Below are 18,895 nucleotides of genomic sequence, written 5' to 3'. Positions count from 1 at the left end.
GTATTTAAATATAGAGAGATCATTTATAGGGTTATGCTCTTGAAAAGGTGCAATGGGATGAAATCCAAAGCATAAGCGGGACCTGTCATAAGAGGAAAGCAATGTGTTTGAGTTGACATAGGAAGGAGGAAGTAGAAGCGAGGCTGGCATGTAGGTTTGCATGTTTGATGGCTAATGGTTGAAGGAGTTTCTATCTGAGCACTTTGATTTTTCTGGTGAAACTGTAAGATCTTTGATGGAGAAGGTGGAGGGTTTGGACATTTGAGATATATGAAGACGGTTTCAGAGTTGTTGGAAGCCTTATTCCTACGAGCCAAAAATTAGAATCAATCCAAACATCCAACATCTTGGGACATACATACAATGGAATATTACTCATCCATAAAAAAGAATGAAATAATGCCACTTGAAGCAACATGTCGGAACCTAGAAACTATCATACAAAGTGAAGTTAGGCAATGAAAAACAAACTTATATGACATCACTTATATGTAAAATATTAAAAAAAGGATACAAATGAACTTATTTGCAGAACAGAAAGAGACTCATAGACTTTGAAAAACTCAGTTACCAGAGGGGACAGGTGGGGGAGTGGGAGGGATGGACTGGGGTCTGGGATTGGCATAGGTACACTGAGGTATATATATGGAATGACTGACCAACAGGGACCTGCTGTATAGCACAGAGAACTCTACCCAGTATTCTATGATAATCTACATGGGAAAAGAATTTGAAAGAGGATGGATGTGTTTATGTATGACTGAATCACTTTGTTGTACAGCAGAAATTATCACAACCTTGTAAATCAACTATACTTCAATAAAACTTAAAAACAAAAACCCCCCACAAATGTTCATCTGATAAATGAGTAAACAAAATGTGATATATCCACATAATGGAATAGTATTTAACATTATAAAGGAATGAATACCGCTCATGCTACACCACAGATAAACCTGAACAACATTATTCTAAGTGAAAGAAATCAGTCACAAAAGGTCACATATTGTACGATTCCATTTAAATGAAAAGTCCAAAAGAGGGAAATCCGGAGTTCCCGTTGTGGCGCAGTGGTTAACGAATCCGACTAGGAACCATGAGGTTGCGGGTTCGGTCCCTGCCCTTGCTCAGTGGGTTAACGATCCGGCGTTGCCGTGAGCTGTGGTGTAGGTTGCAGACGCGGCTCGGATCCCGCGTTGCTGTGGCTCTGGCGTAGGCAGGTGGCTACAGCTCCGATTCAACCCCTAGCCTGGGAACCTCCATATGCCGCGGGAGCGGCCCAAGAAATAGCAACAACAGCAACAACAACAACAAAAGACAAAAGACAAAAAAAAAAAAAAAAAAAAAAAAAAAAAAAAAAAAAAAATAAAAAAAAAAATAAAAAACAAAAGAGGGAAATCCATAGAAACAAAAAATTTAGGGGTTGTCAGAGATATGGGAGGAAGAAAGAATAGGGTTTCCTTTGGAGGTGATGAAATATTCTGAAATTAGGTAGTGGTGAGGTTGACAATTTTGTGAACATACTAAGAACCCCTTAACTATACACTTAAAGTATGAATTTTATGGTATATGAATTAAATCTCCATAAAGCTATCATCAAAAAAAGAAGGAAAGCAAAGTTATTGCAGAGAGTAGCATGCACTGTCCAGATAAAGGCTGCCATGTGGCAGAGATATCCATACAGCTAACGAAGCTTGTCGCACAGGCCTCCATGTGTGTAGGGAGCTGCTGGGAAAGGTGGGGTGTCCTATTTGGAAAAGGAAGCCCGGATGCACTCAGGAGGCATATCTATGTAAGGATTCTGGTAAATCATCATAAAGATCTCAAAAGAAAGGCATTTGTATCTCCAAGGCACCAGAAATTTGTTTCTTATTCATTTCCTTATTCTAGATTCACATGCATCCCAATTTTGTATTTGTAATTAATTGTACATCCTTTTCCTTCATGCTTGATAAAGGAACTTGATATGCTTCAGGTACCAGAAAATCAAGATGTGCCCTTGAAGATCGCTGAGGATTTATTTGACATCACTGACCATGAATTTAGAGTGATGTCATTCATTCTGTTGTGTAACTTGTTTCAACAGTGCTTGGCTGTGTGGGTGCAGAAGAAAGTACAGTTTGGTTCACGCAGAGTCGGGGTTTTTTGAGTTGGAAGCATGCTATTAAAAATGTGGACCACAACATTCAAACTGAATAAGGGAGAAGGTGAAGGTGGAGAGATCTGATGGGTCATGCATGAGAAAGCAGGGGTGTCAACAGGCTGGAAAGCTATTGGAGAAGAAAGAAGATTACAGAGGGAGAACGTAGAGATTAAGTTGGAAGATGTATGGTTAAAGTGGGCTGCTGGCGGTGAATGACAAAGTCTATCTTGTTGGAGGCGATTTGAAAGTCACAGAAGGTGACACTTGTCATTTGCTCAAAGAAAAAGTCTAAACTCTAAATCTATCTCCCAGTATCTGCACAGTCTGACTGTGCCGACCTCTGTCACCTTACCTATGTCCCATTCTCTGGCCTCCCTGCTACCTTCATCCAGGTCCTCAGGAGTCTCCTTCAGCCTGGGGACTTGACAGCTCGCAGTTTCTCTGTTGCCTGGAATATTCTTTGCTGCTTGGCCAGGCCATTTTTTCTTAATCCTAAGAATTTTAGTTCAAAGTTTGTTCCTCGGGCAAGTCTTTCCCCACCTACCCACCCTTCTCCCAGGTGGGGCAGAGCCTCCAGTTACAGGTCCAGCTAAGACTCTTTGTTTTTCCTTCACAGCATTTAACGAGTGTATTGTAGAAGCTATGGGGCTCATGATTAGTAAAATGATCTTCTCCAGGCTGGACGACTGAGGTAATAGGTCTGGTTAGCCTCGCTATTGTATCCTGGGTCCTCAGGAACTTGTACATACAAGGACATGCCATAAATATTCGTCGTATGAATGAAATGTAAGACACTTAGGTGTAATAGTGTTTTCCAGCATGTTTTAAATGACATAAATATAATTTAACAGATAATCTAAAAATGGCATATAATGTAAAGATAAAGCCAATGTCCTTTCTACATACGTGTAAGAAGACATGCTTGTCTTCAACCTCTCCTCACTTACCTGATCTTTAGAAATGCAAATCTCAAACAACACAGTCAAAGAGAGGGAAAAATACTTACTGATTTCTTATATGCAAATGAGATAACTGAATCCATTTGAAATAAAGCAAAAAAAAAAAATCATTGGAACATCCCAAAGTAGTCCAGGAGATACAGTGGGCCCTCCATATCTTTGGGTTCCTCATCCGAGGCTTCGATGAACCTTGGAGTGGGAAGTGTTCAGAGAAAATTTAGAAAGTTCCAAAAAGCAAAACTTGAATTTGCTGGCCACTATTTACATAGTATTTACATTGTACTTACTATTTACATATTATTTACACTGTATTAGGTATTACAAGTAATCCAGAGGTGATTTAAAGTATATGGGAGGACACATTTAGGTTACATGCAAATACTACAACATTTTACATAAGGGACTTGAGCATTAAAGGATCTGGGTAAGGGGAAAGGTCCCGGAACCAATTCCCTGGGAATACCGAGGCACAATGGCAGTACAAATTTCCACTAAAAAGGCCTTTACAACAGGACTGGAGGAGCAGTAAATTGTCTAGTCAACAGTTAACTAGGAAAGAGTGGACTAGGCTTAGCAATGTTAATTATAAATACTTTGTACAGACACACTGCCTGTGGGAGAAGCAGAAATCAAATTCAATGATTTATTTTCATTTGGAAGGCTTGTGGTAAAACCCGAGCTCACATAAAAAATTGCTTTGGTTTATTAGCTGCCATAAAAATTACACTCGTATTCTGAAAAGCCTTAAAATTTAAGAAAAACAATGAACCCTCTTGCTTGTTTTTTCTCTCTCAATCCTCCTTATCTCTTTGATTTTTCTACAAAACAAGTATAAATCTCCTCTTTCTTTACAAACACCTTTCTCATCTCTGGCTAGCTTATCTTCAAGGAAGACTTCTCTCATTCTATCTGACCTAGTCCCATCTGGTTATTCTTCCAATTTACCGTGTTTATTTTCCCCAGGGCACAACATTTATCACAATTTGTACTTGTGCTGACCCCTGTTTATCCTCTGCCACCACAGAAATGTCACCTCCATGAGTGCAGGGAACTTTGTCACCACCCAGCACCTATTTTCCTGCTATAATGGTAAACCTTTTCAAACTCAAGAGAAACTTTTGAATGCCAGTACTGTTATTAATAAGCAAGTGCCTGAGGTTAGGTTTTTCCAGAAATGTTCACTCATCTACTATTTTTAGCACTTTTATCTCATTTATTTATATTACCTTCTAAAATTTGTTTGGGGGCTTTGTTTTTCACAAATAAATTTATATTTCTATTACAGGATCGTGTCAAACTCAGGACCAGGTATCATAATTGCAATACACACACGCAAGCAAATAGAGCTAAGACGTCTAGTAAAGTTTCCCTTTTCTGGTTCAACATCCCAAGGGTAGATTTTAAACAAATCCAAAGTCAAGTGGAAGAAACTGGCTACAAGTGGAGGGAGAGTGACTTCAAAATGTCCCAGAGAGAGATTCAACCAAATCTTTGGTCCCAGTAAGAACTCCCATTACTCAGGCAAGGCTGCTCCAAGGTCCAGCCCACAGCGGCCCGAAAGGGTCCCCTTCTGATCTCCTCTCCAGACTGGGTGCCTTAGCGCGATCCCCTGCGCCCTTGTTCTCCTGGTGTCTGACCTTCAACCTCGAGGGCCGGGGCACAGGGGTCGAGGACTCTCAGGGCGCGCGGTCTCCCTCCGGCCGTCAAGTAGAGGCCCCCTCACCCCCCGCCCAAACCCCTGATTAAACAAACCGAACAAACTCCAAACTGACACTCGGCTGAGCCAACATGGCAATCCCCAGACCGAACATTCAAACGTTCCTCACTCCTTCAGCAGACCGAGCCCCGGAGCGCTACTCTCTCCGAGGCCTGGCCGCTATTCCCAGCGAGGACCCCGCGGGGGGCTCCCGGCGCCAATGCAGCCAGGCGGCCAAGGACCCCTCTCCAGCTTCCCGAACTACAGATCCCAGGGTGCCTCTCGGACTCCGGCTCCCTCCCTCTCTCGCTCCCTCCCTCCGTGCGTCTCCTCCTCCCCGGCCCTTGTTGTTTTGGCTGGAAGCGCTCCGGCGGAGTTTCAGAGAAAGTCTAGGCAGAAACCGGAGCCGGCCGAACGTGGGAAGGGGAGGAGGGAAGGGAGGAAGAGGGAGCCGGGAGGCCGAGAGAGGGAGGGATCTGGGCCGGGGGCCGGGCCGCTCGGAACCTACCGCACGCCCCGGGGTGGGGGAGGCGGCGCGGGAGGAGCGCGAGGGGACCGGACGGTGGGCTCGGTCCCCCCCAGTCTAGCCGCGGAGCTCCTCGTCTCTCCGCCTTCTTTCTCCCGCGGCGGCGGCGGCGGCGAGCGCGGACCCACCCTCCGGCTAGACCTGCGCCCTGCCCAGCGACGCCCAGCCGGCGGCTCCCTCCGTGGCTCGGGACCAGCCCCGCGCCCAGTGCCCACGGGACCCTCGCGGCTTCCCCTTTCCTCCCCGCTGCCCGGGCGCCGCGGAGAAGTGACCCACCCTCTCCCGAGGAGGAGGAGGAAGGAGAGGATCGCGCCGGGCGCCCCGAAACCCAGAGCGGGCGAGCCAGAGTGGGCGCCTCCCGGGGGCTTTGTGAGTGTGTGAGTGTGTATGTGTGTGTGCGCGTGCAGCGTCGTGTCTGTCTCGAGAGCGCTTTGGGAGGTCCTGTCCCGAGGGGGCGGAGCGCAGGGGGCCGAGGCTTGGGCTCCGCGCCGGGGCAGAGTCCCGTGGAGCCGAAGCGCGGCGGAGGCGGCCGGCAGAACGGCACGCCTGGCGGCCAGGCGGGCGCACTGAAGGAAGGCCGGGGCGCCCTCGGCCCGGCCGCGGTCCCAGCCCCGAGGTGTCGGCCTCGGCGGCGCAGCCCGATTCTACTCACGTCCAAGGACCTGCCTGCGGGGAAGAAGTTCGGACGCGTTGAGCCTGCGCGCCGCGAAGCCCGTCCGCCCGGTCCACCCCGTCCACCCGAGGTGCGCCGCAGTAGAGCAAGGTCCCCGCCTTTGCGCGACCGCCCGGCGTCGACGGTGTCGGGAGCGCGCCCGGCGCGGAGCCTGAGAAGCGCGCACCATGAGCGGCGGCGAAGTGGTCTGCTCGGGATGGCTCCGCAAGTCCCCCCCGGAGAAAAAGTTGAAGCGTTATGTAAGTAAAACTCCGCCGCTGCTCCCATCCCGGGGCGGCTCGCGCGGGCGTTGCTGCTTCCACTCAGTCCCCATCCCTTGCCCCTGGGCCCCTTCCCCGGCAGGCTTGGGACCCGGGCTGTAAGCTCCCGCCTGGCCTCCGCCTGGCCGGGGATCTTTCCTCCATCCAGATTGCAGACTTCGGCTCATCGGAAGGCCCAGCGTTGCCAGCTGAACGCCCGCTGCGTGTTTTTATTATTTTAGCGGGGGTGAGGGGAGGGCATTCTCTTTTCGTGATTTCTGCATGGAATTCTTAGGGGCTGCTGTGTAGTAAATTTCCCGCACTGGGAAAACCGCCAAGGTGTTGAACTCAGCAGTCTTCTCTTTGGTCCGCGCTCCCTCCCGCCTTCCCCTCGGGGTGGTTGCGGGAAGCGGGAGGGGAACCTGGGAAGCTGCATTAGAAAAGAGCATCTCCAGTCCGCGCGCAAGGGAAAGAAAAAAGTTATTACGCGCCCTGCCGTTTGCTTAGCAGGGTTCACATTTTTGCGGTTTTGAATCGAGGGACATTGGAGTTTGGCCCGAGAGCCTTGGCTGTTTGCTGCGAGAGGAGGGCGCTGGAGGGAGCCTGGTGGCTGGTGTTCGGGAGCTTTGGACACGCTGTCAAGACACGCAGGAGGGGACAGCTGAGGCCAGTTAGGATTTCTGTGTGTTGCGGTCCTTTTCCAGGCCATCAGAGCTTGGTATTTGTGTAATTGATACAAGATGCTGATTATGTGTTAAACCATTTTAGCTGTTAGGGAAAATATTCCTTGAAAGGACCAACCTTTCTTTGTGGGAAATCTGTGTCCTCTTGGGGGGTCTGGGATCTTCTCCCCTTCTCCCCCAGTGGTTCTTTTGTCGTTGCCCTCTGCAAAGGAAAGTAATGACACCTTTGCCTTGGCATATGGAGCAAATACTTTTCAAGTGAAGTATGTTTTGAAAGCAAAATTTAAGCCCCCTTAAAAATAAATTTACTACCAGGGGGCCGACACTAATAAAGAAACCTGTTTCTTGTTGAAGGGTATCTGCACCCAGCGTGAGAGCTCAAGTTAATCCTATTAGTCACTGTTTGCTTGCATTGAAGGAGTGAAGTGCAATATTTAACCTCACCGACCATTTGCCAGTGAGTTAGTTTCAGGTTTACTTTCTGCCAGAATGTGTTATAGACAAGTGATTCTCATTTAAGGACTTGATGTCACAAATGCTAAGAAAGTTCTCCAGAGGTTTTTGAATCCTTCCAAATCCTGCCTCCCCACCTATCCCAGATTGCTTAAATATTCTGGTAAATATGCTAGCTTTATTCCAGAAATTGGGGAGAGGCTGTGTTTTTTCCAGCTCTGAGTTCTAAAGAGAAGATTGTTTGTGTGTGAGAAGAGGGAGTAGGTTATTGGAGAGATGTATTTGTTTTGAGAAGGAACTGTTTAGGAGATGATTGGATTCTTGGAAGAACTAAAGAACAAGACCTTAGCTGCAGTAGGTAGTGATGATAGACGTTTAATGCCTTCTTTCACACTACTGGTTTATGGCTCTCTCTAAAGATGCCAAGCCCTGGACTAGGCACCATGAGATTTAAAAATACAGTAGGAAAAAAGCCTTGCCTGTTGGGCATGCAATTTAATGTTAATGCAAACCAGGCAGAAAATCAACACAGGACCTCTCAATGAGTCTGTGGATATTCGCTGAGCCTGTGAGGAAGAGGCGGGCTGTGGCTCAGAGGTGCAGGGCTGAAAAAAACCTAAGACAAGCAGGTGTGGAAAAGGGAGCCAGCAACACAAAGTGGTTTCTGATTGTGTACACAAGCTGAGCGCTTTGGGCATTTCATAGATGTTTGGAGGATCAAGCTCCATGTAGACTGAAACTGTAGGAATACTTTAGAGAGATGGTGGGCTCCCTAAACTGCCATCAGCAGAGGGAAGAATGCGCCTAACAGCTGAGCAGAGGCAGGGTCTTCCTTACTTGGTGGTTCACTAGTGTATTCTTCCCAAGCTAGTGAAGTACACGGAGGTGGCCCAGGAAGACAGTGGGCAGGGTGACTGTCAGAATTGAGGAGTCCGAGAGGGTGATTGCACTCTCAGGTTGGTTGTCCAGAAGATTTTGACATCCCCAGATGATTGCTGTTTGGCTTGGTATCCATTTAGATAGTTTTGGCTGAAGTACCTGTGCCCCTCAGAGACATGGGCCTATATGCATGCATCTCCTGTGTTTGTTTTGTTTTTATGTAAAATCTTTATTTGCTGGTTGAAAGGAAATACTGTTGGCCGCCCAATAGGCAAAATGTTGCTTGATAATGGCTCTGAATGAACAGTTTGTGGCGATAAGATATCTTGGATGTGTGCTGCTAGGATTGTTAAATGAGACTTCAGGGAGTTTGAGCGTTGATTCTGTTGGGGAACATTTGGCCCAGGGGACTTGGACAGTTGTCTCAAAGTATTTACAGGGTAGTCCAAGCATTGATTAATATGATCCCATCAGGACTTTTAAGTGACAAAAAATTGTTTTAGTTTTATCTTCAAGGTCTTCTCAAGTTATGGCCCCAAAGTCATCTCAAGTTACGGCCCCAAATTCATCTCAAGTTGTGGGAGTTCCATTTCCAATTCCCATTTTATGTTTGCTGTTTCATAGTCAGATAGCATTGTTTTTGCACACTTGTGTGTTCATCTGATATGGAAACTTGTCTCAAATTTCCTAGAGAGTGAAAGTGGCATAAAAGAAAAAGACGGGACTAGTGAGCAGATTCTCCAGCTTTTTTTGTCTCTTGATTTTTTTCTTTATTTCTTTGCAAAAGGGTAAGAACCACTTGTGTATTTTCCATCCTCTGGTTTATTTTTTATTTTTTATTTATTTAATTTATTATTATTATTATTTTGTCTTTTTAGGGCTGCACTCAAGGCACATGGGGGTTCCCAGGCTAGGGACTGAATCAAAGCTGTAGCTGCCACAGCAACGTGGCGGGATCTGAGCCACGTCTGCCACCTATCCCACAGCTCATGTCAACACCAGATCCTTAACCCACTGAGCAGGCCAGGGATCAAACCAGCATCCTCATGGATGCTAGTCAGATTCGTTTCCCCTGAGCCACAACAGGAACTCCTGAATTTTTTAAAAGTCTCCTTAATATGGAAGTGAAAAACTTCCTGCTTATTTCTCAGTTTTGCTACTACTGTGTTGATGTTTTCATCCTGGGTTATAAAACAAGCTGCTTTCTTAGGCTAAGAATCTGAGCCAAATCATATACATACAGATAACCAGATACAAACTCGTGGTAGTACGCACTCAGCAACAGTGCTCAGATTTTTAAAAAGATTTATTTTAAAGACAAATCAGCCATTTGAAATAATGGTGGACTTTTCATCAGGACTTGAAATTTTAGCTGAGATAAAAATGTAAGTCTTGAAAACAAAGGATTGCTTCAAGCCAGCTGGCTGTCCCCCCTCTCTCTGCAGGGGGATCTTCCCTTGGCCTGCAGCAAGCCCAGACACCAAGTTTGGGCTCCTCCTTGGCCCAGCTGTCCATGTGGGGCAGGTGTGCAGTCTCAGCAGGAGAACCTGCTTCTGAGGCCAGGGCAGGGGAGCCTTGCTAGCTGCCAGCCAGCTTGGGAGCAAGAGCTCCGCCTGCTCTCGGGTGTGTAATCTGCACCCAGCTTGGGCTCTGAGCTTCAGCTGTCACTTAACAGGACGGTGCTTGGCTGGACTTCCAGAGCACCGACCTGGTTCCGGAAAGGGATCTGCAAACAGAAAGAGCCTCTTCCTTCAGGTGGGCACCTGACATGCTACATGGAGGAGAGAGTTACGGGGAAGACAGAATAGTAGCATCTCCGTGGTCGAGGACAGCCCAGGAGCTGGTGTCACCACAACAAAGAGGCCTGTGATGTCTGGAAGCTCTTCCTGTCCTTTTTTGGCAGTTACCAGTAGCAGTCCACAAATTCTGGAACTTTTGCTTACAGTGACTGAAGGAGCCTAAATATTCTGTTGAAGGAACTTTTTTCTTGCAATTCCCAACATTTCATTCAAATTTCAAATGTTTTCTTTTTACCTTCCCAGTGAGGCAGGAACATTGTTTCTGCTAACAAAGATCATGAGCTAGCAACTGCATGAAGTCTTTATGAAAATTAATGGTAGTTAATTCTTTTGTTGTGCCTGGGCTTACAGATAGGTACCCAACGGTACCTGACTCTCCAAGTAAAACATGCTGAGTCCCTCAATCCGATTATTGTCTTTGGGGATTCAAAATTGATATTAGGAAGGTGTATAAGTTTGGAGGGTAGTTTGTGAATTCTGCTGTTGTTGTTTTTTTAATTGACCATCTTTCAACAGTGTGGTAAGAATTGGATATCTGGCTGGCAGCTAGATTGGTTATTTCAGTGTGTTTGGCCGTAATAAGGCTGCTTAAAAAATATGAAAGAAATAAAATGACAAAGCACTTTGAGACTAAGTAAAATTCCATATTGTGGAGTCAACATAAAAACTATGTAAGGTCTTTTAAAAAATCTTTTTAGGGCCACACCCGCGGTATGTGGAGGTCCCCAGCTCTGGGTCAAATCAGAGCTGTAGCCACTGGCCTACACCACAGCCACAGCAATGCAGAATCCGAGCGGTATCTGCAACCTACACCACAGCTCAAGGCAACCCCAGATCCTTAACCCACTGAGCGAGGCCAGTGTGTCCTCATGGATGCTAGTCAGATTCATTTCCGCTGAGCCACCCCAGGAACTCTTAAAAACTATGTAAGGTCTTAATGATTTGCAGATCAAGGAAGTTTAAGAGGTAATTAAGTGCCAGCACTCCTAATTTTCACACAGAGACTAAGACAGGAGAAGGGACATTGTAGCAAGTGGATTATTCCTTTATTTTTGAAGGGTTTCTGGTAAATTCTGCTGTGGTTAGAAGGAACCCTGAGTTGAGTGTCAGGACCAGGTTTCACCTTGGCTTTGCCACTACTCCTGTGATCTTGGCATCCTTCTGGCCCTTGGTTTTATTATCTGTAAAATGGGGACGGGATGGGGAAGAAATCTACATTCTAAACTCTCCCTAACTTTTCTCTTCTCAGACATTTCCTTGGGAGGGAGTGGCAGATGGGGAACTTCTCAATAGGCCTCCTTTTTGGGGGAGAAAGAAATCATTGCTTTTTGTTCTTCTTAAATAGTCTAGTGAATGTTTTAGAACCAGTGAAGCTGAATTCTTGGGGGACCCTGTGGTGCTGCCATTAGCAGAATGCAGGCTCACTGAGCCCACTCCCTGTGCTGGGTGCTGTGTCTGCTGCAGAGTGGAAGCTCACCCAGGAGCTTTTGACTAAACAGGTATTTCTGGAGCTTTTGTAAAGGTGCCATGTGTGGAATACAATGGCCGGGAAAGGCCCACTCCCTGCCCATAGGGAGTTTCTAATCTGTTTGTGAAGACAAGCTATAAATGCACCGTTCCTTTAAATCTTTTTACAAGAGCTATGTTTACAAGGCCATATATGATTAATTGCTAAATGGATGCTATAGGCAATAATTGCTTAAGATTTCAGGGACTAAGAGGGGAGGGGGGTAGGGGCTGTCTAGGAGAGATGTCTCCCGTGCATTTCAGGCTCTCTTCTTGGAAGAATCCAGGTTGCTGCTGACAGAAACAGCAAACTCAGAAGGGAAGCCTGGCTTTAAGGGAAGAACAGGGTGTTTGTATTGCATTCAGACATCTTCGAGAAAAGGACGGAACCCCTGTGTTTCACGCCTGGAGTTTGGATGTCAGCTGTAACTTGCCATGTGAGAAGTTTCAGTGTGTGCCATGACCTAATGCCTCTGATGGGATCCTGACCACAAGCGAATTTTCTGTCCCGGGCCAGAAACCAACCAAACACCGCCACCTGTCTGGTCACCTGAACTTATTAAAATTCCAAGGGACATGTGTTACTTAAGATTTCTTTACGGCTGTTTTGAAGGAAATAATTCCTGCTGGCAAGCATTTCGTTTACAACAGAGAGGGAGCATGTTCTGGTGGGAGGGAGAATAAAAGAGCCTTTGATTCGCTTGCTTCTGAGTTCCAGCAGGAGGGCCTCGCTGCCTTGGGCTAGCGTCTTATTTTGGACTTCAGAAGCCATCTTAGCACAGCTGCGTGAGTGCAGCTAGTGTTGGAGGAAAGAGAACACCACCATCAGGTCCCATTAAACCCTTCCTGACTGTGGATGGAAGGGTAGCTCTCATTTCACGTTCCTTGCATTCACATGGTGGCTCCTTTTCCCCAAATTAGTTCTCCAGCTGAGTTTGCCACTTTTCCTTGGACTGTGTGACTCCTTGATCTCCTTGGTTTCTGTGACTCTTGGTCTCGGTTCGTGAGCTCAGTACAGAAAACTGAGCAAGTCCCAGTGTCTTTCTGCTCCCTGTCTTCAGCTGCAACCACAAATAAAAGTAGCATGCTTTTCTGCTTTGGATTACCCCTGGGGAAAAGTGGCTCATTGTACCATGGATTTCCAGGGTTCTCAACTAAGGAGCCTCTTCTGTTGCCAACCAAATGGTTGGGAAAGCCTTAATGAATTGGAGATGGCCATGCAGGCCTATGGAATTATTGGAAAAAGTCTTCGTAAGGACTGGAAGCTTTGACCATTCCAGGCTTGTCTGTGTGAACCCCTCAAGTCCTCCAGGAATGCCTTAACTGGAAAGAGGAATCTTTTATATTTCAAGCAATTATTTTATTCATAGGAGCAAAATACTCATTGCTGAATGTGTATAGAGTAAAAACTAACACTTTTGACCCTCCCACAGCCTGCTTTATTAAAAAAAAAAAAAAAAAGTTAAGACTCTGCTCTGAAATGCATGCTTGGTCCTTATCTCAGTTACATTAGCCCTTGAAGCATTCTGATTACAACTTGTAGCTGCCAAGCCCAGTCCTGCAGCATTATCTGGAACAAAAATTTTCCATGTGGTTGTTTTTAGCAGAGCTACTATATGCAAACTGCACGTGAAGATGTAAGTTGCAAAGAAATAGAGCTTCTAGAAGGGGAAATGTGAGTGATCTTAAATTTTCTTCCTACTATTTAATCGTTCTTTCCTTTCTGTGTGTTTCAGATATTTTTATCATACTTCTAAACTGAGTTTTATTTTTATACATGAGAAAAAGTACCAAATTTACCATGAGGTTTTCTTATGGTGGTGGAGGTTTTTTTCTCCCACCTTTTTTCTTTGAATTCATACTTGGTTTAGGTCCTTCCCTATGTGTTCAAAAAAAAAAAAAAAAAATCCTAAAAGGGAAGAAAAAAAAAATGGCTACATTGTTCTGAGAATTAAAAACAATATACGGAGAGTCCAAAAATTTCTCTTCAATGTAAAAATCTTACGTCTTTTTTTTTAAAGGAAGAAAAATACTAAACTTTGCTTTAACTATCCTGCACATTGTTTTTCTTTTCCCTTTTTTGTTTATTTTCCTTTGTTTTGACTCATGCCGTTTACATTTTTTTTTGAAAAGTTTTATACATTGTTCTTCTTTAGGAACTTCAGACATGGAAAAAGAAAACATGAAAATTCCATTTGACTTTTCATCCTCTGGTCTTGGGAAGGGGGGGCAAGTCAATTATCAGCAAGGCTTTGTTACCCACAGTCAGGTTGCTTGGTTGAATTGAATGTTTGCCATTATGCCTAGAGATACTTAGCTGTTACATGTGAAATAAGCAGGTAAATATATTTTAGTTAAGAGGCTTGCTTTTGTGAAATGGAAATGCAGGGCAATAGCATCAGGAGATTGAGAACGCAATCGGTTTTTGTTGTTGCTGTTATTTTATTTAATACATCGGTTAGCCAGTTGCTGTAAATTTTTATCTGTAACTTTTTAAGTGAGAGGTTAAAACAAACAAACAAACAAAAAAACAATCTTTCCCCCAAGGATTCCCTACTCTCTCTTGTTCTTTTCCCATTTGCAGTTCTTCCTCTGTAGAACGTCTAGCCCCCCACAATGGCAAGGATTCCCTGTCAAAATCTTTACATGCACGCACGTTCTCTCAGCTTTTCTCCCCAAAGGGGGAGGTTTTTTATGTCCTATTATATGGTAATCACGAAGTCCTAATGTTCCACCCAGCATGTTGGTTGTGTTTCTCTCCTGAAGTGCAGTTTGCAGTTACTACTATACTGGGAAATGCAGTCAGGCCACTTTCTGACTAGCAGGTCTCCTCCCTGAAATGACTACCTGCTGAAAGAATTAAGTACCTGGTGTGCTTTCTCAACTCTGGTCCATCACACATTCCCATCAGTGCCTTGGCTAGAGTCCTGGAAGCTGAGGCCAAAGTGCTTCTGATTGGAGGGATGACCACTTGATTTGCCAGAGAGAAGTGCTTTTACCTTCTGACTCTTGGAAGAGAAACACTTAGTAAAATGCTACCTCCAGTGTTTTGAATTCCAATGGTTTTCCCCAGTGAAGAATGCCCACCTCATTCACTTAGCAAAGTATTATTTGAAGCCCCTACCCTCTGGCAAAGTTATAATTGACCCCAAAGTCGTGTAGGAGGATTGGATTTTTTACTAGTGCTCCCTGACAGTTTCCGATTGAAATGTTTAAAGTGTTGGGAAAAGGTAAAAGGAAATACTGAGCTAGTAAGAATGTAAAATATTTGGGAAGTTAATTTATTCCTGGTGATGCTGTTACATAAAACCAAAGCCTACTGAGTAATCTTTACAGGGGATATAACGGGTCATTTATCTCTAAAGAAAAGCACGCAAAATTTAAACTGAGGCTACAGAACAGTATTCTTTTTTTCTTATTTATGCAGTGAAATGGTCAAGGCGGGAAAAGCATGCCTGTGTATATTTTTATTTTTAACATATTTTTCTAGATAGTTTTCATAATGACCACAATATACACAGTAGAAGGTGTGTACACATGATCTATTTACAAAGAAAATTATGGCTTCATTTATCGTTCTTTGGTGTTTGTAATAGGATACTAATTTCCAGAGGACAAAGATGGCATTTGTTCTCCACATCTAAAATGTACAGTGTGGTACCTGGCACAGTCTCTTGAGTAGAATGATCAAACGATTGTAGGATTTTAAGCCTAAAATCATAAATCATCTAGTCCAATGTTTCTCAGCCTTTTCTAACCCATTTCTCTATCACGAATTGCTTGAGTGTTCTGATGCTTTTAAGCCAGTTTTATTTTCTGTGATTTGCATTCCAAAAATAATAGCTCTATTAATACAACATTGTCAATCAACTATAGTTCAATAAAAAATACATATCTATATTAAATATCTTTCCCAGTCACACATATCTCCTTCCCTAGTGTAGAGTCTAACCTCTTTTTATAGGGAGTGAAAATTAACCTCTGGGAGACTGATTGATTCATCCAAGTTCATACACATTAAGCAGCTGTTCTGACAGGGCCAGAGCTCTTGCTTCTCAGGTCAGACCCTTCGGTCCTTGAGGGAATGCCCTTGAGAACAAGGCATTGCCAGGAATTCAGAAGAGGACCAAGAGGGCACCGCCTCCATCTTTCAGGAGTTTAAATGCTACCAGGGACAGTGCTGTGGGAGACCAGGCTCTAGAAGAATTCAGCAGAGGGAGGTAAATTAAGGGACTCTGTGAAGGTTTCATGAAGGTGGAAAGAAGGATTTTACTAGGACCTTAAAAAGGTGGATTCATTTTTCAAAGAGCTGGGGTCCTTCCCCTCCCCCTCCCTTCCCTTTCCCAGCCAGACTCCTGGGTGTACACCTGGCTGCTCGCTCTTTGTCACCTGCCGCTCATTTCATAATGAAATACAGCCTGGGTCTTTTTCCACCATCTTTATCTAATCAGCTCCCACTCAGGGTCCAGTGATTGCCAAATCTAGCAGAACTAGATTTGAACTTTCTAAATCCTATTTTTCATGGAACTCTTTTTTTTTTTTTTTTTTTTAATGGCTGCCCCAGTAGCATATGGAAGTTCCCCAGGCCAGGGACTGAATCTGAGCCACAGCTTTGACCTATGCCACGACTACGGCAACACCAGATCCTTTACCCCACTGTGCTGGGCCAGGGATGGAACCTGTGCCTCTGTAGCGACCAGATCCACTGCAGTTGGATTGTTAACCCACTGTGCCCCAGCAGGAACTCCGTTTTTCGTGGAACTCTTGACTGCCTTGTTGTAGGGGACCAGTCCGTTCTTCTAAAAATATGTCTCTCTCTGTACCTTCCTAAGGGCAGGCTCTGGTTTCTGGCAGTGTCGGAGCTCCAGGACTTCTCATGCTAGAACGCTTCTTCTATCTCACACTGCTTAGGAGTTCTTCATTGGGAGTTGACAAAAAATTTTTTGAAAATTCGCCAAGCGCTCCATGCTCTCTCTTGCGGCAGAATTCTCACAAACTTCATGCAAACCTTTTGATCCGCTTGCACGTTTCCTAACCGTTTAAAGCCCCCCTGCAGGGCTTAAAGCCCAGTGAAATGCTCCCGCATTGTAATTCGAAGACAGCAACCATTGCAGCCCATTTCTCACTCCATATCCATGACTTTCACTGGTTAGTTAGTAGATCCCTGACTACTCAGACCCCCCCCCCCCCCCCGCCCCAATCCTCGCCCTAAACGCTGCCCTTTTGCTGTTCCCCCTTTCAGTCAGTCACCACCATCCCTTCCCTGGGGCTTAAGCCAGGTGGTTTTCTTTGTTCTCTTTTCAGTGTCCACACCCAGGGACCAAATCCTGTTGGTGGTTTTACCTTCTAAGTCTCTCTTGACTTGTTGACCTCCGTGTGGCCTGAGCCGCCTTCTCTGCCAGGTTTGCTGCAATAGCCAGTCAGCTCCCTGCCTCCTGGCCTGGGCCCCTCCCGACCCTCTTCGGCAGTCAAGGCAAGGAGCGAGGGTTTTCTGAAATACAGATCTGATCATCCCGGGTCCCAGTTGGCAACACTTCTCCTGTGTCCCTTTGCTCTGATGGAGGCCCAAACCCCTTCTCTTGGCTGGCAGGGCGCTCCGTGCCATGGACCCTGCGCAAGCGCCGCCGCCTTCTCCACACGTGCTCTGCTTCTCCATACGGAGCTTCCCAGCCCCACATAGTCCTCGCCATCATGCCTTCTGGCCTTGGCCTGTGCGCGGCTCTCCTCTAGGAATTCCTGGCCCTTCTCTCACTGCCTCCACACCCAGGCTAATTTCTGCCTATTCTTACCTCCCCCAGCGCCACTTCTGCCCCCAGCCTCCCGTCCGCCCCTCCTCCACCACCACCATCACTCACCAATGCAGACCCAGTGGACAGAGAGCATCTGTTTTGTTCTCCTTTGATGCCTGGCCACCCATCACACCGGATTGTGCTTGTTTGCTTAATTCCTAGTTCCCCTTTACATGCTGGGGCCACATTGTGATTTCTTTTTTTTCTTTTTTTCTTGGGCCCTGTCTGCAGCATGTGGTAGTTCCCAGGCCTGGGAACAACCCCGAGCCACAACTGTGACTCTGCTGGATCATTAACTGCTAGGCCACCAGGGAGCTCTCACATTGTGATTTTTCATGAGCCCCAGTACATTTGCCCTCCCTTCCTTTGGGACTCCCTTCCTCCAACAACAACAAAAAAGAATGAAAATGTTATTTTGCAACTGCGTCCATATAAAGATGACTCTATTCCAAGCTGGATTTGTTATTACATATATGTTTTAATATTCATTTTTAATTCTTTTTTTAAAAAGAAATTCCTATTAAGACACTTCTGGTGGGTTCCTAAAAGTGTCATGGGTTCTAGCACTTAGTGGCCTGATGGATACCTTGGCTTTGTGAAGTGGACAGATTCTCTGGTGATAAAGTTGACAGCACACTTCGGCTGATTGATTATGACTGGGAAGGGTGAGGAGCCCCCTCAGTTATTTCCTTATGTGGTGCCTTTGTAGTGGCTTGAGTAGCTCCCCAAAACTGCTTTACAATTTTGTATGGTAGTCCCTGGAGTGGAAAAATAAATTCTAAAAAAATAGAGTGATGGACTTCAGAGATGTGTATTTAACCTCTGTGTGTATTTCCAAGCCAAAATCATGAGATCGTTATGATGTCAAAGATAGGCTCCTTGAGCTAATTTGTTAATGTGAATGTTTTCATGATGTGTCTGTGTAGGGCACTGATTTGTAGTGGGAGTGGGAGGCCAGCCTTCTTGCCCTGCCAGGGACATTTAGCAACCTCTGGAAGTGTTTTTGGTTGTCACCCCTGGGGGCGCTGCTGGCAGGTGGTGGCTTAAAGCAGGGAGGCTGCTAAACGTCCTGCTGTGCACAGGGTAGCCCTGCCACTGAAAATCACCCAGCCCTATATCAGTTCTGCTAAAATTGGGGAACTCTCATGGAGAGGGATCCTTCATAAAGCTTGGTTTCTACAGCTGGATTATTTATTTGGTTTATTGCCCTGTGTTTGCATTAAGAGCTGTAATTCAGGAGCACATATGGTGCAGCCCTGGACCCAGGCGTTTCCTTTGCTGGCTTCAGTGAGGTTAAGAAAACGTCACTGAAAAGGCTGAGCCTTTGGACCCCAGAGAGTGCGGCTGTGTCTGTCCCCCTATCAGAAGGGAGAGAGGCAGAATCACTCTCCAGTGGCAAAAGGTCTGTTATCGTTTAAATCGTTCCCCCAGTACTCATTTTTCTGGCTCGCACTGATCCTCACTGGAGGACAACCACTTGTCCTCTGGGTGGGGAGGGGGATGCTGAGTCATTTATTCATGCTTTTTATTACCTCTTGGCTTGAATATCA

General features: G+C 45.6%; 2 protein-coding genes across 26 annotated transcripts in view; one reads left to right on the top strand and one right to left on the bottom strand.

Annotated features, from left to right (window-relative positions):
* LOC110262149 (uncharacterized) overlaps positions 1–6,166 on the bottom strand; it is a 38,594-nt gene extending 32,428 nt beyond the window's left edge. For all 8 annotated transcript variants that reach the window (XM_084972825.1, XM_084972823.1, XM_084972830.1 and 5 more), the window contains exon 1: positions 5,977–6,166. In XM_084972825.1, the coding sequence (XP_084828951.1) occupies positions 5,977–6,166 (190 nt within the window). The remainder of the gene's footprint in view (positions 1–5,976) is intronic.
* Positions 5,138–18,895, top strand: part of GAB1 (GRB2 associated binding protein 1) — a 131,346-nt gene continuing 117,588 nt past the window's right edge. For 8 of the 18 annotated variants that reach the window (XM_084972812.1, XM_084972804.1, XM_084972809.1 and 5 more), the window contains exon 1: positions 13,149–13,231. Coding sequence is in view for 9 of the 18 variants with exons in the window: in XM_084972796.1 (XP_084828922.1) it covers positions 6,165–6,236 (72 nt within the window). In the remaining 9 variants the exon portion in view is untranslated. Of the gene's footprint in view, positions 5,204–5,835; positions 6,237–6,744; positions 6,955–8,942; positions 9,040–13,148; positions 13,232–18,895 lie in introns of those variants that run through there. The other 10 variants (XM_084972795.1, XM_003129177.7, XM_084972790.1 and 7 more) reach the window with 4 other exon arrangements.

The sequence above is a fragment of the Sus scrofa genome, chromosome 8, assembly GCF_054392235.1.
Source record: "Sus scrofa isolate SSC_HxYL_T2T_F1_AM1 chromosome 8, Sscrofa_HxYL_maternal_Yorkshire_Landrace_v2.0, whole genome shotgun sequence".
Classification (NCBI taxonomy): domain Eukaryota; kingdom Metazoa; phylum Chordata; class Mammalia; order Artiodactyla; family Suidae; genus Sus; species Sus scrofa.
The sequence above is the reverse complement of the archived record's forward strand: the minus strand, read 5'-3'. Positions and strand labels throughout refer to the sequence as shown.